The sequence below is a fragment of the Rhinopithecus roxellana genome, chromosome 2 (genome assembly GCF_007565055.1).
Source record: "Rhinopithecus roxellana isolate Shanxi Qingling chromosome 2, ASM756505v1, whole genome shotgun sequence".
NCBI lineage: Eukaryota > Metazoa > Chordata > Mammalia > Primates > Cercopithecidae > Rhinopithecus > Rhinopithecus roxellana.
This window is the reverse complement of record NC_044550.1, coordinates 130,289,398-130,310,872: the sequence shown is the minus strand read 5'-3', so window position 1 is coordinate 130,310,872 and position 21,475 is coordinate 130,289,398. Positions and strand designations below refer to the sequence as shown.

Sequence of the window (21,475 nt, the reverse complement as noted above, 5' to 3'; positions counted from 1 at the left end):
TTGCAGTGACCTGAGATCGTGGCACTGCACTCTAGCTTGGTTGCCAGAGTGAGACCCTGTCTCAAAAAAAAAAAAACCCAAAGCATTCCAGCAAGCTTCAGGGCTGAGTCATGGACATGCTTCACGTTCCACCAAGGCAGACTGGAGGCATCAGGGAACCTTCCTACCCCTGCACCTGGTACCCCATCGTGGGCTAAGAGTGCCAGGGGAGCGGGGTGGGCAGAGTGCCCATCAGAGGCCAGGCCAGGGTCTCTGTAGCTGGAGGCAGCGCTTGCAGCCGCAACACAAACTCACTGGAGGTGGGGAAGCTGTGGCTTCTCTGGCCTGGGCAGGACTGCGGGCCGTGCCGTGGCCTCAGGCGCTGGCAGCTTTAGTGCAGGAGGCCGGGGAGCCACGGGGGGCACAAAGAGTCTGGGCATGGCTGTCTCCCTTGGGGGGTCCTCTTCGGCTGTCTTCAGGAACTTGGGCTTGTTGGCTGGCACAGGTGGGGGCTCAGATGTGGGCGGTCCTCGGGAGGACAGGTGGAAGGACTTGAGTTTGTCACAGTTTCTGGAGGTGGCAGTGGCCATGATGGCAGCACTGGAAGTGGAGCAGGCCCCGTGGCCAGGGGTCCAGGGCTCCGGGCTGGAGCTGGCACTCTCCCTGAAGCAAGGGGGTTTCCGGAGGGCGGGTGTGGTGGGCATGTTGCCCAGAGGGGGGTCGCTCATCCTTCGGGGGGTAGCAGGTACCCTGGGGCAAGGCTCAGCCCGCCTTGGGCCCAATGGCTCCCTCTTGGAGTCCTCGGCAGCTGGGCCAACATCTGGGAGGCCGTGCTTAGGGGGTGGGGGTGGCAGCAGGGGACCGGGGCCCTTGGAGGTAAAGGAATGGGCCCGGGGCATGTCGGAGAAGGCTGGCTTCCTGGGCGTGGGCACTGGGGGTGGTGGGTAAGCCGGTGGGTGCGTCAGGGCATCTGTAGAGCAAAGAGACCCAAGTTGGACCCTGACAGAGACTGAGCCAACACTACTCTCTGCTGGCAGTGGTCAGCCGGACCAACCAGGAGTGCAACCCGTGGTAGGCCCACACCACAGCCTACCCACCCCTGCAGCCCAGCATCCAGGACTCCCATCCTGCCTTCCCCAGGGTCCCAGACCACCCACCACCCCCAGCCCTCCCCATTCATCCTCCCTATGGCAGCCTGTGGACGCTTCCTGAAGCCTAGAAGACACCTGAGGAGCCATCAGGTTCACAGAGGTGGAAGGAAGCGAAAGGAAGAGAAGTCAAGGAGGATCTCCAGGCTTGGCCGGAGCGAGAGGGAGGACGGAATTCCCAAGGACAGGGGACGGGAGCAGCTGGGAGGAAGGTGAAGGCCCGTGTTTGCTCAGAACATGTCCAGAAAGCTGGGAGACGCCAGGGGATGAGGGGTCAGGGAACGTGTGCAGAGTTCAGAGGTCCCAGCTGGACATGAGTCAGAGTCGGCAGCCTGCAGATGACCCAGGCTGTCACCCAGGGAATTCGGGAGAGGAATGAGGCCTGAGTCCTGGGCATCCCTCACGGGGCCAGCACAGCAAAGAGGGCCCCGGGAGCAAGAGGCGCCTGGAGGACGGGCAGGCAAGGAATAGGGCAGGCGCCAGGCTGGTGTGGCTCAGGACTGAGCGCTGGAACTGGGAATGGGGAGGCCACAGGGGTCCTGAACGAGAAATGTTTTGGGGAGAGGATGGAGGGGGTCCAGAGGGAGGGCGAGCAGAACAGTAGCATGCAGGAGCACTGGTGGCTCCCCAGGCCCATCTCTAGCCTCACTGGGCTGCAGCTCAGGGCTGGGCAGATGGAGTCCAAGCTCACCAAGGCTGGGCCAGCCAGGCTAAGATGGGAGGCAGGAGTGTGTGGGTGAGGGGATAGGCATGGTGAACACTGTGAGACGAGAGCTCTGCATGGAGGGAAACTGAGGCAAGCAGTCCACAGATCCTGGTGGCACTGGGGCCCCAGAGGGAAGGAGGGAGTGAGCGGCAGGAGAAGAGGGGCTGGACCTGGGAGCCTGAAGGTGGGAGGGGACGCGCGGCAGAGAGGACACGGGGTCGGGGACTGGGGTCGGCAGAGGCCAGGTCAGTGAGGACAGGAGGCTGGAAAACAAGGAGGCAGGGACGGACACAGGGAAGATGGAAAGATCAAAGATCAGCCCCAGACATGAGGAAACTGACAAGATGAGGGGCTGGAGAGATAATGGGTAGGGAAGAAGGGAGGGAGGGGACAGAGGAGGACAGAGGCACGTCCTCCCCACCCAGCTCATGCTTCCGTCATCCACATGTGACCACCTGTATCAGCCTGTCTCCATGACTAGGCCGTGTGCTGCAGGAGGTAGGTAGACACTGGGATGGGATGGGGCGTGGTGGGGCAAGGACCTGGTCTGCAGCAGTGTCCACACAAGCTGGCAGCCATGGGAACATGGACCTGCCCTGAGTCTGCGTGCTCCTCAACGTCCTTCCTTCCCCATGCTCATCCCCCAGCGCCACCCTGGCTCCACCTGCCACTTATCACCATGTGCCTGTCCATCCTCCTGGGAGGTGGGAGGAGGAAATAAGCAGAGCCGGCAGCGGGTACACCTCTTCTGCTCCAATCCTCATAATACTTGGGCCACCACAGGGAAACAGAAGCCACCCAGAGTGGTACCTGGGCCAACATCCCTAGCCTCAGAGGGGCTCTGCTCCCAGTCCCAGCCCCTGCTTCCCATGCACCCAGAGCTCCCCAGGCCCACCCGCCCCACCTACCCTCAAGCCTTCCGGGCTCCGGGGAGTCGGGCTCCATGTAGGAGTCGTCTTCGTCGTCGTGCTCATAGTCTGCATGGGAGGGGCGGGGGGTGAGAGCCAAACTGGCCCAGGCCCAATCTCCGAGCAATGCTCCATGCCTGGGGCTGAGTCCAGGAGGCAAGGGGTGAGCACCCAATGGGAGGACTGTGAGTCCAGACCCTGCTGCTGAAGGCCAGAGCCCAGGGATGCCACTGCGCTCTGCCAAAGGGCCAGAGCAAGGAGCACAGACGAACACACCTCCCTCTCCTCCACAGCGGCCAAGATGGAGGGCTGGGCCCCTCACCATCAGAGGCCAGGTGGGGAGAGGCGGATGGAGAGTGGACATGGAGAAATTCCTCACCTTCATTGTCTGTGGGGTATGGGGAGAGGCTGATATCCACAGGCCGCTCGACTGCGCCGTAGAAGCTGTCTGTGTCTGAGCTGGAGTCGCTGCAATGCAGGGTGGGTTGGGGCGGACAGTGAACACCAGGCCTGGGAGGTCCCTTGATGCTCACACAAAGGTACACACAGGCACACGCAGATACACGGACAGATACACAGATGCACACACAGATATGCTGACAGACATACGCACACACGGATAGGCTGACAGACACACAGATGCACACAAGGATACACTGACAGACACACAGATGCACACGTGCACACACATGCACACACAGGAACACAGACACACAGATATGGATATATATATATACACAAAGACATAGGGACACGCACAGACATGTGGACACACAGACACAAGGACTCCGTCACACAGACATAGAAGTACAAGGATAAACACAGACACAGGACAAGCACAGATGTTCACACACACAGAGCAACACACGGACATGCACACACACACACACACACAGCAACGTGGACATGCACACACAGAGCAACACACAGACATGCACACACAGACACAGAGTAACACACGGACACGCACACACACGGAGCAACACGCAGACATGCACACACAAACATGGAGCAACATGCAGACATGCACACACAAACATGGAGCAACACGCGGACATGCACACACAAACATGGAGCAACACGCGGACATGCACACGCAGTTACAAGGACGGACAGGAGAACTGGACGCTGTGGTGCCTCCTCTAGGTGCCCCTCCTGGCCCACAAGGATGGCCGCCCTGACTGTGCCCACATCTCCACCTGCTCCTGCCTCAAGAAGGCTTGGGCAACTCTGGGCTGGGTCCAAGGCAGGACAGGCTGGACCAGGGGCCAGGAGCTCGGGGTCAGGCAGGGACCTGCAGGGCAGCCTTGGGTATGCCCAGCCCTCCCTAGGCCTCCTGTCCCCACCAGTGAAAGGACAGGAAGGTTTGTTCCCTCCACACCATCTTGGGCCAGGCAGTCCCAACCCAGAGAGTAACTGCTGGGCATTGGGCCAGCTCACGGGGGAGGCTGCCAAGGCTCAGAATGCCCAGCAGTGACCCGCCGGGAGATTCATTCTGGTCTCACTCCGGGTGAGCCAGGGTGGGTGTAGGGGGCTGGGAACCCAAAGTGCCCAGCTGCTGCCACGCTGGGCCCCCCTGGTGGCGGATGTATAAACACACATGATCCCCTACAGGGACTACCCATGGCAGCAACACGGAAACATACGTGACAAGACAGGGCTGGAGGTAGACAGAAGCAGAGAGATGCATGCACACCCATACACGCGGCCCGGCTGGCATCTCCCGGAAACTTTGGAAGAGAGAATTCTATGCCAAGCCCGGGGCTGGGAGGTGGACACCCGGGTCAGGCTCAGGCACCCCAGGGGCCCTCACTGCCTGGCATGCCCCGGGCCCGGGCTCACCTGGTGTCCAGGGGCAGGTCTCTCTTTTCGTGGAAGTGGCCGATCTCCCTGCGCAGCAAGGCCATCCAGCTCTGCAGGTCAGCGGGGCTGCGGTGAGCACGGTGCCACCAGGGTGGGCCCCACCGCACCCCTCCACCATCACTGCCCTGCCTGCTCTGCTGTGACTCCCAAGGTCAGAGGAGAAGACCCAGCTGGATACAGCATGGCTGTGTGGCTCCCCTCAGCCCACAGGGGCACCTCCCAGGACAGCACGTTTCTTATGTGGGCGCTGGCACCAGGCTCTCGGCATGGGGATGGGGCTAGGGGTGGCGCCCACCCAGCTGCCTGTGTCCTGGCCACACCTCCTCCTTGCTCGGGGCTGAGAGGTCAGAGCCCCGGCACCAGCGAGCCCCCAAGGCAGGTCCAGCCTGGTGCCTGCAGGCCCACACCCCCAGTCACCTTGCGCTCGTCCTCCGAGGAGGCTGAGAAGAACCACGTGCGGTGCTTCTTGCTGATGTGGATGATCTTGAAGGGGAAAACGTTGTTGGACGTGGTCTCCTCGGCCGCCCGCATCACCCTGGGGGCACAGCGCCAGGGGTCACGGCCTGGTTCACAGCTGTAGGGATGGCCTTCCCACGGCCCCCACCCGTGAACGCATCTCGGCACCAGCACCACGCCCCAGCGGAAGCAGGCAGATCAGGGTGGGCCCCGGCTGCTGATGCTCCCGGTAGTGAGCTTCATGCCCAAGCAGGCATAAGGGGACATGGAGGGGGTGGAGGAGGGGTGCTGCGTGGCCTTCCTAGAAGCAGCAATGCACAGGAGACAAGGACACACCTGCCTCAATGCCCTCCAATGCCACTTTACATGGACGCCACCCTCCCACCTCTGGCCCCACTTGCCCAGGCCTGCTTGGCCTGCCTGGGGGCCCCCACAGGGCTCCGTGCCCCTGCGGCCCAGCGGCAGCCCTGCGTGCATTTCAGGGAATGACTTGTGGCTGCTCTGTGGCCCACTCACACAGCCAGAATGTGGGGTTTGCACTGAGATCACAACGTGTATCATGCGGGGAGCCCTGCTGGTCAGGCACCAGGGCAGGTACAGCACTTGTATGGCCCATAAGAGAGCCTGGCCAGAACCCCTCAGGCCCAGCATTCCCTGATGGGCTAGACAATTCCCTGGGGCATGATTGCATCTGCCACTGGGCCCAGGATTCACGGCACGGCTGGCACATGCTAGAGGCCAGAAGGTACTGTGTCTGTCTGTGGAAAGGGAGTGACTTTCCCCAGGGGACTCCAGAGGTCTGTGCCAGCCTGGGGACCTGGCACTGGGCTGGGTGCTCTGGCAAGGCTGCCCTACCAGGCCTGTGGCAAGGGTGCAGGCCGGGACCTAGAGTCACTCCAAAGGCCCCAGTCCCGCTACCGACACCATGTGACCCTTGATTCCTCATAGGCAGGAGGGACTGAGCCCTTAAGGGGTGCTAAGAGGCATAGATGAATGCTGTGGGGTGCAGGGCTCTGGTGGGGTAGCACCCAGAACCAGAGCTGAGTGCCAGCATTAACTCTCTGCGTGGGCCCCAGGCCATAGGCTGTGCCAATGCACTCCCCCACCCACCTGCCACCTGGCCACCGCCCACCTGTCACCTGGCCACCACCCACCTGCCACCTGACAACCGCCCACCTGTCACCTGGCCACCGTCCACCTGTCACCTGGTCACTGCCCACCTGCCTGTTAGTGCAGAAGGCCCTCCAGGGCACCTCACGGCCCATCACTGGATAAAGCCCAGCCCAGGACATGTGTGAAGCTAGAAACTGATCCCAGCCCGGGAGGACCCTGAAGCAGGGAATCCTGGGGCCGGGCCTGAGTTTGGGACAGGGCCTGGGCTGGCTGGGGTCTGGGCTGCCTGGAAAGAGGCCATGGTGGGTGAAGGGGCAAGGTTGGCAGGGGGGAAGGATGCAGAAGTCACTGGGTGGTGGCCAAGTGGAGACTCTGGAGACCAGGCTGTCCAGGCCCCTGTGACCTGTGCACGAAGCCACAGGAAGACCCTGGCACACCCAAGGTCCTAGGCCTGAGGGCAGGACCTATGGAGAGGGTGAGGCACCATGGAGGCTAGGCAGGGAGGGCAGGGGATGGGCACGAAGGCTGCTTCGGGAAAGCACTTTCCTTTAGGCCCAGCCGGAGCTCTGCTGGGAGGGACCCGCTGGCTGTGGGGGCCCGAGGTCAGCAGGCAGGTCGAGGTCAGCAGGCAGGTCGGGTACTTACCGGTTATAGCCACTCAGGGAGAAGGCACCCTGTGGGGAGGCAGAGGTGCTGCTCTTGAAGTAGTAGACGCAGCGTTTGTGGATGATGACAAAGCGCAGGGGCCCTGTGGGAGGTGGCAACGGCAGGAGGATGAGCCTGGAGGGGTGGTTGCCAAGAGCCCCTGTGAGGACCCTCCCCAGGGCAACCTGGGGCCAGGCCTCCTGCCTCCAAGCCTCACCAAAGGGAAGAGCAGGAGCAAGGTAGGCATGCTGCCCTCTCCCCAGGAGCCCAATCTGGGACCAAATAAGGAAAAATTTGTGGGCACACTGGCTAGCCCCAGAGCGCCACTCGAAGGCAGGCCTGGCTGCCCACAAAGAAGGGGTAGATGTGGGAGGTTGTGTGGAGCCACCACGAGGAAAGGCAGAGCCAGGACCAGAGGCCCAGGGAGGCCACAGCTGACTTGCTAGGTGCTGCAGGGCTGTTGGAGGCTCCCTCTACATCAGAGCTAAAAGAGGGGGACTAACACTGGGTGCGGTGGCTCACACCTGTAATCCCAGCACTGTGGGAGGCCAAGGTGGGCAGATCACCTGAGGTCAGGAGTTTGAGACCACCCTGGCCAACATGGTGAAACGCCATCTCTACAAAAAATAAAAAATTAGCCGGGTGTGGTGGCACATGCCTGTGATCCCAGCTACTCAGGAGGCTGAGGCAGGAGAATCACTTGAACCCAGGAGTCAGAGGTTGCAGTGAGCCAAGATCGTGTCACTGCACTCCAGCCTGGGTGATAGGGTGAGACTGTCTCTAAAAATAAAAGATGGGGTGAGCCTAAGCAACACGTGAAACCCCATCTCTACAAAAAATACAAAACTTAGCCGGACATGGTGGCATGCACGTGTAGTTCCAGCTACTTGGGAGGCTGAGGTGGGAGGATCACTTGAGCCCAGGAGGTTGAGGCTAGAGTGAGCTATGTTCGTGCCACTGCACTGCAGTCTGGGTGACAGAGTGAGACATAAAAATAATAAATAGGCCAGGCACGGTGGCCCATGCCTGTAATTCCAGAACTTTCAGAGGCCAAGACGGAATCACCCCAGGTCAGGAGTTCGAGACCAGGCTGACCAACATGGTGAAACCCAGTCTGCACTAAAAATATAAAAATTAGCTGGGCATGGCGGCACATGCCTGTAATCCCAGCTACTCAGGAGGCTGAGGCAGAATCGCTGGTACCTGGGAGGTAGAGGTTACAGTGAACTGAGAGCACGTCACTGTACTCCAGCCTGGGCAACAGAGCGAGATTCCATCTCAAAAAAATAAATACATAAATAATAAAAATAAATTAAAAATAGGCTGGACGTGGTGGCTCACACCTGTAATCCCAGCACTTTGGGAGGCCAAGGTGGGTGGATCGCTTGAGTTCAGGAGCTCCAGGCCAGCCTGGGCAACATAATGAAATTCCATCTCTACAAGAAACTTAGAAAAAATTAACAGGGCATAGTGGCATGCCTGTAAGTCCCAGCTAAGGGGACCACCTGAGCCTGGCAGGTTGAGGCTGCAGTGAGCCATGATCGTGCCACTACACTCCAGCCTGGACAACAGAGCAAGACCCTGTCTCAAAAAAACAAAGTAAAAGAGGGAGACTCAGGAGCCCAGAGAGTTTGCCAGTGAGGGCCACTGGTATGGGGCCACCCCTAGGTGGAAAGTTACACTGGAACCACCCCAGCTCCACTGCCCCAGCCCCGAGCAGTGCCTCCCAGGCTGGGTGACAAGCCAGTTAGAGCTCCTCCAAGGAGGCTGTCTGTGCAGAGAAGAGCAGCTCAACCAGTGCCCTCAAAGGAACCAATCAGTCCAGCCTGGACATCTCAACCAGGTGGCCCGGCCAGGGAGTCCCTGGCAGAGAGTACTGCTACTGCAAAGGCACGCAGCACCTGCTGCTCAGGCCCTGATGCTCTCAGCCTTCAGTATCTCAGCATTTGGGCATCTCCTGAGCCTGAGGGCTGCTTCTTCCTCTCAGCCAGCTGTCCTGGGGGCCAGAGCCTGGGGCTTGTGCAGCTCCAGAGGTCCAGCACCCAGCCAGGACTTGACACATAGGTTCACTGTGGGCCAAGTGACCAACGAACTCACTGAACACTCACAGATTCAGTGAGGGCAGCACCAGAGGCCAGACCTACCTGGCCACCTGTGGTCCCCGGGTCCTGGCTGCAGGCTGCAGCTCCCCTTGCCAGCTGGCCAGCAGTGTGCACCACCCTGGACCCTGCTACAGTCCTGGGGGCTAGGGAAGTCAACCTCTGGTTCTCCAGGGCTGCCAGCCACCAGAGAGGAAACAGAAAAATCCAGAGGGCCCACCACGTGAGAAAGCAGAGGCTCAGAGAGGATGCTCACTTACATGGCCAGCCCTGCCCCCATGCCCTCCCTCTGTGCTCCCAGCTACCCTGGGGACTCACATTTGAGCAGCTGCAGCTGGGTACCGCCCTTCTTGTGCAGGTAGCCAGCCTTGGCCACGCCCCCAGGCATGGTTAGCAGGTTCTGGGCACCAATGGCCTTCATAGGGACAGGCCAATGCATCTCTTCAGCCGCCATGAAGCTGCAATAAAGAACAAAGGCACGAGGCTCAGCTACGGTCAGGCAAGAGATGGCTGAGCCAGGGCGTTCATGGGGACACTGCCAAGATCTAGGACAAAGCATGGAGGGTGGGGCCGTGACAGGCAAGGAAACCCCTTTTCTGAAGACCTTGGGCTTCCGGGTGGGACCCCAAGGAGAGACAGAGCCACCTGGTCCACTCAGTCAGCCCCTGGTCCACTCGGCCACACACCCGACCCCAGGATCCTGAGTGCTACGTGCAGCCCTTTCTCTCCACTGGTTCATTCTGCACACAGCAACTGAGTGCAAGGCCCTGTGGGGGCTGGGTAGAGGTGAAAGAACTCAGAAAACCCCCAGCCCAGGTAAGTCAGACCTCAGGCCATAACTACTTCAAGTCCCAGTGCCAGATGAGCCTATAAGGGGCCTAGACAGGAAGAGGGCAAGTGAGCAGCCAAGAGCCCCCAGTTCCCAGGTCAAACGACCTGGACTCCCATCCTGGGAGAACCTGAGACTCAGTTGCTGGAGGACAGAGTGGATACCCAGCCCAGCACACAGCACACTGTGGTCAGCAGTGGCCGTGACCACCATTTGGTGGGTTGGTTGCTATTCACCCCACCAGCCCAGGATATCACTGCCATGCCCTCTGAGCCCGAGCAAGGACCACACAGTCAGTGGAGGACCAGTGACTGCCTTGGGGCTAACCCAGGCCCACCAGACCCAACGTCATGCCCTGCCCCCTCCTCCAGCCCCTCTTACTCATGCTCCAGCTGCTCTCCTTGAGATCCACCATGCTGTTTAATGCTTCCTCCTCTGCCTGAAATGACCTCCACCCCTTCCCATGCAGAGAACTTCTACTCATCCATCAAGACCCAGATTGAGAGTCTCCTCTTCTGCTAGGCACCCTCACTGCTCACCTAAATCCAGCATCTTCCTCACCTCTGATCCCAGTGAACAGTATCCCCCACCCTGCATTGTTTGGTCTGTGCCTGCCCTCACTCCATCCTGGGTAGGGTCCCTCCTGGGGCCCCAGTGGAGCTGGATGGGAGCAGGCCTGTGGCCAGTGTCCTGTTAAGCTCTTAGTGGAGCAGCTAAGGTCAGACCCAGATGCCCAGTGGGGCTGGGACTGGTTCCACTACAGCTCCAACCCCAAAAAACACACATAAAGAAAACTAAACCAGGGCAACATAGAAAGACACCATCTCTAAAAAAAAAAAAAAAAAAAATTTTTTTTTAAAATTAGTCAGGCATGGTGGGGCACATCTGTAGTCCCAGCTGCTCTAGGAGGCTGAGGCAGGAGGATCACTCGAGCCCAGGAGTTTGAGGCTGCAGTGGTCTATGATCATACCACCACACTCCAGCCTGGGCAGCAAAGCGAGACACTGTCTCTAGAAATAAATAAAACAGCCAGATACAGTGGCTCACGCCTGTAATCCCAGCACTTTGGGAGGCCAAGGCAGGCAGATCATTTGAGCTCAGGCGTTCAAGACCAGCCTGGGCAACATATAGAGACCACCATCTCTAAAACATAATTAGCTGAGCTTGGTGGTGCACACCTATAGTCCCTGCAGGAGGCTAATCCAGGAGGCTCTATTGAGCCAAGAGTTCCGGGAGGCGGTAAGCTATGATTGGCCACTGCTCTCCAGCCTGGGCAACAGAGCCGGAGCTAAAAATTAAAAATTAAAAACAAAATAAATAAAAAGAAGAGTACTCTCCGCTTTTAGCAAACCAGCAGCACAAGTGCAAGAGGAAGACTCCAAGGCATCAGGCTGTCTTCTGCCAGCCTCGGCCTGGGTCACCAGGCTGGACCCCACCAGCTCCTTCTGCACCCAAAGCCAGCCCCTCTGGGCGGGGAGGGGTCAGGGGCGGGTCCCAGCCGCAGGGCCCCCAACCACAGGCCAAGGTTTGGAACAAAGGCGCCGCCACACCCCAGCGCCCGCCCTACCGCGCTCGGCCCGAGGGAGCCACGCGGTGGGGATGGAAGAGGGAGCCCCGTGCCCAGTCCGCCCGCGGAGAGCTGCCCGCAGACCGACAAGCCCCGTGCCGGCCTGAGCCCCCCACCCGCCAGCTGGGACGGTCCACGCCCGCCTTTGTTCCCCCAAGAAGCGCGTGGGCGACCAGCAGCGCCCGGGGCTCGCGGCCTGGGTCCAGGGGGTCGGGGTGCGGGATCCAGACCCGGAAGCTGGAGGCCCGCGTCCCGGGGTCGGGGCCGGTGCTCGGTACTCACGGCGTCCACGCGGCGGGAACGGCCGGCTTTCCCGGGGCGGTCCACGCCCGCCTCCCCTGCGAGCACCGGCACGGCCCCGGGCCGCGCCCCCCGGTCGCCGCCGCCTCATCCCGGGCGCCCGCCTCCCGCCGGCCCCAGCTCCGCGGCCGCGGCCCGGAGCCCGCCATGCCCGCCGCGCCCGCCGGCCCTGGCCCGGCAGCCGCCGACTCCTCCCCTCTCGGCGGGGGACGGGGCGGGCAGGTGAGGATCCCGGGCCCGCCCCTCCCGGCACCGCCCCCTGCTGCGTCACCGTGCGCGGCCGCCCCCTGCGGGCCTCAGTTTCCCCACGCTGCAAGGAGGGTGGTGGGCGCTGGGGACAGGAGGCCCACATCTGTCGGTGCAGCCTGGAATCAAGAAGCCTTCGATGCAAACGAGGCCTCCCGCTCCACTCCCCCAGCACCTGCGAGTCCACACAGCTTGGTTGGAAATCCACGGCGGGTGAGGGAGCCTCGGCTCTGAGGCCCTGCCCAGGTCCCATCTCGTCGGGCCCCTGCGACCAGCTCCCTCGGGATAGTGGCCTCTGTAAAACGGCACCTGCACGGAGGGCAGCAGCAGGGCAAGGGATCTGGCACGTGCCCCGCCCTCACCTCAGCTTCTTGCGGGACTCCATGGGCCTTCAGCCCCAGATTCCCCAAGGAGCCAGGAGTCTGGTCCTTGGCACCTCCCACCTGCTTGCCCATACGCAGGCGCCTCACCCAGGAGAGTCCCCTGGGGTGGCAAAAGGCCAGCAGAGGCCCTTGCTGGCCTCCCAGGCATCCTGCCTCCTCCATCTTCCACCTGCATACAGGCTGCCACCAAGATGGACCAGGTACAGGTGTGGCTCTATAAGCCTGGGCCTGACCCCACCTAGCTGTCCATCTGGGGCACCCACCCTGGTTTCAAGGCCCCATCTCAGGTCCGCTCTCTGGGCTTCCCACTGCACCCAGCCTTCAAGGCTCTGTCCCATCTCTGTGCCCTTGTCTGGCCTGCCTCAAGGCTCCCACCTCCTTCCAGCCACCCTGCCCGGCCCCTCTCCATTGCTTCTTGGCAGCCCCTTCCACTTCCTCTCCTCAGGCCTCCCCAGCCTCCAGCCCCCCACCCAGCACAGAATCAACATGCACACCATTCCCATCACTGCTCAGTGCTAAACCTCTAGGGCCTCCTCATGCCAAACTGGCCTTTCCTGATTCAGTCACTCCTGCCCTCTACCTTCTGTGCTCCTATGCCAGCCAGACCCTATGGCTCCAGTTACCTGAATCAAGCAAGCACCCACTTCCAGGCCTCAGCCCATGCTGTTGCCACAGCCTAAGCCTAAAGTTGAAATTGAACTAACCCAGCCCTCAAAAGTTGGCTCAGAAGAACACGGCTCCTTCACAAATTTCCAGAAAATAGAAGAGAAGGGGAATTCATTCTATGAGGCCAGCATTATCCCAATACCAAAACCAGACAAAGACATCACAAGTAAACTACAAACCAATATCCCTTGTGGATATAGACATAAACATCCTCAACAAAATACTAGCAAACTGAATCCTGCAACATATAAAAGGGATTCTACACCAAGACCAAGTGGAATTTATCCCAGGAATGCAAGGATGGTTTAATATTCAAAACAATGAATGTAATACACCATATCAATAGAATAAAGGACAAAACAACCACATGATTTTGACAGATGAAGAAAAAGTGTTTGACAAAATTCAACACTCTTCCATGACAAGGGAACTTCCTCAATCTGATAAAGGGATCTGTGAAAAACCCAAAGCTAGGCCGGGCGCGGTGGCTCAAGCCTGTAATCCCAGCACTTTGGGAGGCCGAGACGGGTGGATCACGAGGTCAGGAGATCGACACCATCCTGGCTAATATGGTGAAACCCCGTCTCTACTAAAAAAATACAAAAAACTAGCCAGGCGACGAGGCGGGCGCCTGTAGTCCCAGCTACTCGGGAGGCTGAGACAGGAGAATGGCGTGAACCCGGGAGGCGGAGCTTGCAGTGAGCTGAGAGCCGGCCACTGCACTCCAGCCTGGGCGGCAGAGCAAGACTCCGTCTCAAAAAAAAAAAAAAAAAAAAAAAAAAAAAAAAAAGAAAAACCCAAAGCTAACATACCTAGTGGTAAAAGACTGAAAGCTTTGCCCCCAAGAACAGGAACAAGTAAAGAATGTCTGCTCTACTTCTATTCAGCATAGTACTGGAGATTTTGACCAGAGTAATTAGGCAATAAAAAGAAATAAAAGGCATCTGGAATGGAAAGAAAGAAGTATGATTATTCACTGATTAGATTATTTTACATATAAGGAATCCACTTAAAAATTATTAGAATAGCCAGGCTCAGTGGCTCACGACTGTAATCCCAGCACTTTGGGAGGTTGAGGCAGGTGGAATACCTGAGGTCAGGAGTTTGAGACCAGCCTGGCCAACATGGTGAAACCCCATTTCTACTAAAAATACAAGGTGGCAGGCACCTGTAATCCCAGCTGCTTGGGAGGCTGAGGCAGGAGAATCACTTGAACTCAGGAGGTGGAGGTTGTAGTGAGCCGAGATCGTGCCATTGCACTCCAGCCTGGGGGACAAGAATGAGATTCCATCTCAAAAAAAAAAAAAAAAAAAAAAATTAGAATAAATGAGTAGCAAGGTGGCAGGATACAAGATCGACATACAAAAATCAATTCTATTTCTATATACTAGCAACAATCCAAAAATGAAAGGAAGAGTTAGTTCAAGCGTTCCCTCTTCCACGCAGTCTCCCATAACCTCTCTGGAGTCCTGTGTCCCTCCCTTGGGGCTAGCATAGCCTTCTCTGCCCCAACACTGACCACACTAGGTGGTCATTGTCTCCCATCCTCACCAGCTCAGACCCAGCCTAGGGTGGACACCCAGGGAGCCCACAAAGGATGGAATGTTCATCCCGTGGGTGACAGGGACTGCAAGTTTCCTGAAAGGCACAGGAAGCTGAAAGAGAGCCCCTACCCTGGGACATCACTCCCCACTGGGCCCCCGCCACCCAAAAGCTTTCAGAAGACCTGGCCTGTGTGTCAAAGTGGGAGGAGCCACTGTGAGGACAGATGAAGCCCACCACCTCCTCTTGGCTCCACACCTGGACAAGGCTCAGCAGGAAGAGTTACAGGGACAGGTTACAGTCCTACATGGGTCCAGCTCAGTGGTCAGGTAGGGGCAGGCCTGTGAGGGGCTCGTTCCTGCCTGGCTGCTGTCCTGCTGTGGGCAGGTTGAAGCCTCCTAGGTGATCATCAGCTGACCCTGGGCAGGAAGGCAGGTCATGACAAGGTCATGTGGCACCCTCACCTCCCCTGGGAGTTCCTCACTTCAGGGATAGACACTGACACCCGCAGCCCCTCTCCAGAGGGACCATTCAAGGGGAAACCCACCCCTGCCACCCTACTAGCCTCTGCCCCACCTGGCCCTGCCGTGTGCCAGGGGATGGTACCTGCCCAGGAGCCCAGTGCCAGGCCAGGCTGAAAGCAGAAAGGGGAAGTGTCGGCTGAGGCTGATGATGGGCCATGGAGGCCGTGGTGACCATACGGCTCTTGGGGAATCTCTGACCAGCTCACAAACTCCGGCTCCACCTGTGCTCGAGAAAGCCAAGGAGCATCCCCAAGGAGCACCCACACTCCTAGTTGGCCAGGACGCCCTGGCTGTGCTTCTCAGTGCCCAGCCCCTCTTCCAGGGACCTGATGGTTAAATTCCACTCATTCATTCCAGGGGACTCCACAAGCCTACTTGTCAGCTCTCTGGGTGCTTCAGTCCCTTCCTCTGTAGAGGCAGACACCCTGGTGGGGACCTGTCACCATGCTGCTGCGGTGTCGGCTGAGTTAACATGGGCAGGAGCTGTGAGGGAGAGTGCCGAAGACCTGGGTTCACATCCTCCCCGGGGCCCTTCTTCCACTGAGCTCCCACCTCCTCCAATGTAAAGTGGGTATGGAGGAGTCCACTCTCGGAGTCCCCTGACACCTCTGCAGCTGCTTTCTGGGGCAGGGCTCTGGAGACACATGGGCCAGCGTTGGGTGGCCAGATCTGGTGGTGGCTGCTGGGCTCCATGAGCCCTTCCAGAAAGTATGTGATCTTTGCGTGTGTGCCCACATGGGGTATGCATTTGAGCTTGTATACTTGTGCGTGTCTGTGTGTGTGTGTGTGTGCACGTGCACATTAGGGAAGGCGGGGCACCTGGGATACACTCTCCAGGTCTCTGTTTCTGTGCTTTTCTCCCTACCTTCTCTCAAAGTTGCAATTGGTTCAGGTGACCCAAAGGCCTGAGGCTGCTGGTGTTGGGGGCAGAGCAGGCAGGTAAAAAGTGCTCAGTCCCACAGAGGCACCCCATCAGGTTCCACTTAACGTAGGCTCTGTGGCTCCCACCACCCTGGGGCCCCATAAGCCCTGAGGCGTGTGTGGTCATGGCCCGTGCAGGACCTCATGTGCGCTGTGTCTCTGCATACCCAGTTAATGTCACAGGTGGTGCACTCACACAGGACGTGCACATGAGCTGCACGGCTTGCTTGCACACGGGCGTGAGTCCCTGCATGAGAGCAGGGTGGGGGCTCTGGAAGGCTGGGCTCCTGCAGGATCATCCTGGCTGTGGTGAGGGAGCCAGCACCTCATGTGACCGTAGGGTCAAGGACTTACTGTTAGTGGTGACGAGGTTGGCCCCATTTGTGGGAGTCAGAGGGCAAGTTGGGGCTGGGGAGCCAGCCCAAAGGGAGAAGATACCAGGTCACCCTGTACACTTACTCACACACTCATATGCGCATGCTGTCACACTCACACATATACACTTAACACTCACACCATCCATACTCACATATACATGCACTCATTCTCCCACATGCCCACTCACTCATACGTTCTCATACACACTCATGCACTCACATGTCTACTCATACGTGCACACTGACACCCATATGTATACTAATATACACATTCATCACACTCACTCATGCACATGCAAACACTCATTTACACACACACAGCCTCCAAACACCAACAAGACCTGTCATGTGCAGTCTTCAGCATCTCAGTGTCCTGCAGCCTGCGTACAGAATCATCACCACCACTCCCAGTTGCCAGGCCCAGTGCCAAGCTGCACCTCACACTCACTAAATCACCCAGGGTCCACCTGAGCTCAATACTTTACTTCTATTTTGCAGACCCGGGTATAGAGGCTGGGAGAGGATCAGGCCTTGTGCCAAGTGCACTGGGCACTCCCTGTGGACCAAGCTCTGTGCTTCTCAGCGATCGCCTCATCATCCAACACCTTGAGCTTCAAACCAGAGTCCTCCCTAAGTCACTGACGAAGAAACTTGGCCAAAGTCTCACAGCCAGTAAATGGTGGCTCATGCACCACCCCCGGCCCAGCACAGCCACTGGCCCAGCTTGGCACACAGTGGGTGGCCGGTGGCGGGGGTGGGATGCGCAGATGGGGCGGCTTCCACCGCGGAGCCCTGGCTGCCCTGCCTCCCCACAGCTGTCTGCTCTTCCCTTTCGGTTTCCCTCGTTTCCTTCCTCTTCCCAGAATCTTTCACTGTTAACATAATCAAAACCAAAATTTTCCCGTAAAGGCCTAGTAACCAGCTACGCCGGAGAAGCACTGCCGGCCAGGGGAAGGGTGGCACAGCCTGGGGTTCCTGAGCACAGCCCCAGCCCGGCAGTCCCTGAGGTCCCTGTGGGTCCTCCACAATGCACCAGGTTTCAGAGCATGGCACTCCCTAGGTGGGCAGCAAGGACCTTGTGCAGCTCTCTCTGTCCCCCACACACAACATGTGTGTACTTAGGACCCAAACACCAAGGCCACCCTGCAGGCTGTATCACAGGAAGTTCCCGGACCCGGGTCCCACCCCAGCAGGCTGGCTCCCGCCTCCCTATCGGCCGCGGGTGAGGGGTGTTCTTGCATCACATTCCCTCTCTGGGCTTCCCCTGTGCCTGTCCAGCTCAGGGGCCACTCAAGCCAGACAGAGACCACTCTCCTCAGAGCCTGTTGCCTTTTGCAGGCCCAGGGCCAGCTCGTGTGGGCCCCCATGGCCAGCCCCGAGGAAGGCTGTGGCTCTCACGTGGGGCCCTCTTACTGGTTCTTCAGGTGCTAGACCAGTGCTGCCTCCCGAGCCCCCAGTCCTGGGGCCACCCCACTGACCTGATGGTGCTGACCCAACACATGGCCCTCCGTCCTCGTGACCTGCTCGGGGCCGGTGTCCTGAGGCCCAGGGAGGCCATGCGGCTCAGGGGCCACCAGCCCAGGCAACCTGCATCTCCCAGACATGTGAGGCCTGACGCGCCTGGCTGCCCCACAGCTGTGCCTACAGCTCACTCCTGCTGCATCTGAGGCCTGTGGCCACCAGTGCTTCCTCCCCACCCGGGACTTCCTGTTCCCTGCTCCCTGGGCAGCACCAAGTAGCTGGCACTTCCTGCCTTCTGCCCCAGGAGGTCCTGAAAGTTGCCTGGGGCCCAGGGTTGCCCCTCATCCACAATCCGGGTTTTAGCCCCTACCTTCCACTGCTCTTGCCCTTCCATCCTGTAGTCAGAGATCAGGGCTCTCTGGCTCCAGCACAAGGCCATCTGCACCCCTGGGAGGAAGCTCCCTGCTGCCTCCCCCCACGGCCACCTCTGCATACTCGGCTTCTCCCTAGCAAACCATGAAACAACTCGCACCCTGGGTGTCAGGCCCACCACAGAGCAGCATTTACAGCACACACAGGGATGGTGTCACCTTACCAGCACGCTCCTCCTGCCAGGGCAGCCACTGCCGCCTGCTCTGCCATCTGAGGCCACACAGAGAGCTGCTATGTCTTGCACCCGGTTCTGTGAATTTCAAGGTGGCCACCTCTGTGCCCTTTGACACCAAGGGACCGAGGGACTAGTCCTGGGCTCCGGCATTTCTCAATTCCCACCCCACCCTCAGTGTTTTCGTGTCCCCGCACCCACACCAGCTCTGCTAATATCTGGTTTGCTAGAAAGCACATGATGGCTGAGTGGCAAAGCACGCTCCCGTACTCACCGGCCCCTGTCCCAGGGCCTGCTCAGAGTTCCGCTCCTCCCAGGGCTGCTCTGCCCCCACCAAGCTCAATGCCCTGTCCAGGCCCAGAGCCCGGAAGCGGGGAATGGGGATTCTAGCCATTGGGTGCTGAGCGCCCTGCGTCTCCTCCCAGAACTTGCCCAGGGAAGACAGGATCCCTGGGCAGAGGCAGCTGAAGAAAGGGGCTTTCTGGGGCCCGGAACCACCCCCACAGCAGGATTTGAGGGTGACAGAGGCTACAGAGCACAGGGCCACAAAGTTGCAGGGGCCTCATCTTGCCCACCAGGCTTCCTAGGGCACGGCCCTCTGAATCCAGGCTCCCAACAAACCCCGGACCCCAGCCCCATAACCAGCTGTGCAGGTCCCAAGCTGTCCCACAGGCCTAAGTGTCAGGTCAAAAAGGGCAGCTCCTAGGCTAAGGAGCCTCCGTCTCCCCAGCTGTATCTGCAGCCCCAGCCCTACTGCCAAGGCCCCCCTAGAGGACCGTTTGGGCTCCAGACCTCCTGCTATCTCCTAGAGGGTGAGGAGTTGGGCTTTTAGGCCTGGGGCCTCCTTAGCATGGGCACAGCCCATGCACAGCCACCCTGGCATCCCCAGCTTGGGCCAGCCTCAGTCCCCTCAGGTGGCCAAGGGCAGACTACACCTTCAGCAGAAGGCTCGCCACAGCAGACAGACAGAGGGCAGCGAGGGGGGCACGGACAGAGTGGGGTCTCTTCCCATTCTCCTTCCTCCTTGCAGCAGGGTTGAGATCAAACAGCAGGTGAGGAACCCCTGGGCCACGGCCCAGCCTGGACGACGAGGCAGGCAGTTCTCAAAGTCAGGGCTGCAGGGTCCAGAGGACAGGCCGGGCCCTGTGGGTGCTGGACTGGGGAACGCCTCCCAGAGGAGGGGCCCTGCTTTGATGGAGGAGGAAGAGTTTGCTGGAAGGGGACGGGGTGAGGGAGCCACAGGAGGAAGGGGCTTGGGGTGAGCAACCCCAGGGTTGGGAGGAATCCACAGGCAGTGAGGCGGCCAGCGCACAGCTTCGGGGATGACAACCCGTGAGGATAAGAAGCCAGAGGCAGCGAGCGCTCAGGAACACGCCACCCCTCGCTGGACAGGCAAAGCAAGAGCGAACAAGGCCTGAGCTGGGGGCAGGAGCCAGGCTCGCCCCTGCCCTTGCTCCGCCAAAAGCCCCACACTCATAAACTCAGCAGAGGCGGAAGCGAGCAAAAGGCCCACCCCACCCTGGCCCAGGCCCATCCCCCTGCAACCCTGGTTCAGTGCTGTGATGCTACAGGGGGCTGCTACAGAAGGAAGCTGGAGCTGAGAGTCCTGGGCTGCGGGGTGACCTCTGCAGACCCCTCCTCTCTGGGCCTCAGCTTCTCCAATTGCTCTCTCACCTCCTCTTCATCCCTGTGGCCTAAGACACTACCGTTCATATTCCTAAACACAGGCCATTCTCCCCTCCTCAACCATGGCCACTCCTTGACCTTTACCCTGTGCCGGTAACCGTGGAGATGACCCCACGCCTGCATCCAGGCAGGGGGTGTGTGCAGCAGGGCCTGGCTGGGGCCGCCTCACTGGGCAGCCCTGGTGTCCCTCTCCATCCTTGCCAAGTCGCAGGTGCTCCCCTGCCCTGAGCTGGTGCCTCAAACTGCCAGGCTTGAGGATTTCCCACCATGCCAGACACAGGGCACTTACCAGGATGAGTGGGAGCCAGCCGGCAGGGCAGGCAGAGGGCCAAGGGTCAGCCTGAAAAAAAAGAGGGAGTGTTCACTGGGTTCTGGAGGCCTTCAGCCCACTCAGGAGTAAGGCAAACACCCAGCACAGTGCTGGCACTGCCCTGGCACCTCCTGCCTCACAGCACCTGCCTCATCTCAAGGCTCACAGCCCAAGAGGACAGTCCTGTTGCCATCTGCATCTCTGGGGTTCAGAGAGGAAGCTAGGGAACAGTGGCATGGGGACTGGCACCCAGGGACCCTGTACCCAGCCTGGTGCCTGCTTGCCACCTTCAGGAGAGGCTCAGGTGCTGAACACGTCAAGGAGGGTCTGCTGAGCTCAAGGAGGGCACTGAGCCCAGGGGAGGGAGGGAGGGCACTGAGCCTGGGGAAAGTGGACACTGAGCCCAGGGGAGGGAGGGAGGGAGGGCACTGAGCCTGGGGGAAGGTGGGCAACCCCATAGAGGAAAATCTCAAGCTCTCAAAATAAGATGTTTTGCATCAGCCCCTCCCATAGGGCCTGGGTCCACTCTGCAGCCAGCCCTAGGACCCTCCTAGACTCTCCCCAGCCAGAAGCCCCTTCCCTCCCTGCCCCATTCTGATTGCTGTCCTGTGATGTGGGACCGGGAGGATTCCCGGGAACTCGGAATGGGCACTACCCAACTGGGGCAGAGGGAGATGGCACCCTAGAAAGCAGGACGGTGCCTGGGGTCACATGGTGCAGTGGGCTGAACGGTGGCCCCCAAAAGCTTTGTCCACATCCTAATCCCCAGACCCTGTGAACACCTTATTTGGAAAAAGGATCTTAGATGTAATTAAGTTAAGCAGCACATCCTGGATTGACCAGGTGGGCCCTAAACCCAATGGCAACCGTCCTGTAAGAGATGGAGTAGGAGAAGACGCCTGGGAAGGACCGTGTAAGGATGGAAAAGAGGCTGGAGGGATGTGGCCACATGCCAAGGGCACCAAGGATCGCCAGCCGCCAGCAGAAGCTGGGTGGGGAGGAAGGGGCTTCCCCAGAGCCACCAGGGCAAGGTGGCCCTGTAGACCCCTCAGCTTTGGACTTCTGGCCTCCGGAACCGTGAGCTGAGCACATTTCTGTTGTTTTCAGGCCCCTCGTGTGTGGAGCTTTGTTAGGGCAGTCCA

At 59.4% G+C, this 21,475-nt stretch overlaps 1 protein-coding gene across 10 annotated transcripts in view; it reads right to left on the bottom strand.

Moving 5' to 3' along the window:
- Nucleotides 1–21,475, bottom strand: part of SH3BP2 (SH3 domain binding protein 2) — a 42,361-nt gene that overhangs the window by 5,562 nt on the left and 15,324 nt on the right. For 3 of the 10 annotated variants that reach the window (XM_030919964.1, XM_030919986.1, XM_030919981.1), the window contains exons 1-8: nucleotides 11,596–12,073; nucleotides 9,236–9,375; nucleotides 6,819–6,921; nucleotides 5,022–5,139; nucleotides 4,584–4,654; nucleotides 3,121–3,209; nucleotides 2,742–2,810; nucleotides 295–949 (exon numbers count right to left, since the gene is read on the bottom strand). In XM_030919964.1, the coding sequence (XP_030775824.1) occupies nucleotides 295–949; nucleotides 2,742–2,810; nucleotides 3,121–3,209; nucleotides 4,584–4,654; nucleotides 5,022–5,139; nucleotides 6,819–6,921; nucleotides 9,236–9,375; nucleotides 11,596–11,762 (1,412 nt within the window). In that variant the 5' untranslated portion in view covers nucleotides 11,763–12,073. Of the gene's footprint in view, nucleotides 1–294; nucleotides 950–2,741; nucleotides 2,811–3,120; nucleotides 3,210–4,583; nucleotides 4,655–5,021; nucleotides 5,140–6,818; nucleotides 6,922–9,235; nucleotides 9,376–10,127; nucleotides 10,493–11,595; nucleotides 12,074–17,750; nucleotides 18,005–18,103; nucleotides 18,294–18,328; nucleotides 18,346–20,312; nucleotides 20,364–21,475 lie in introns of those variants that run through there. The other 7 variants (XM_030919987.1, XM_030919973.1, XM_030919995.1 and 4 more) reach the window with 7 other exon arrangements.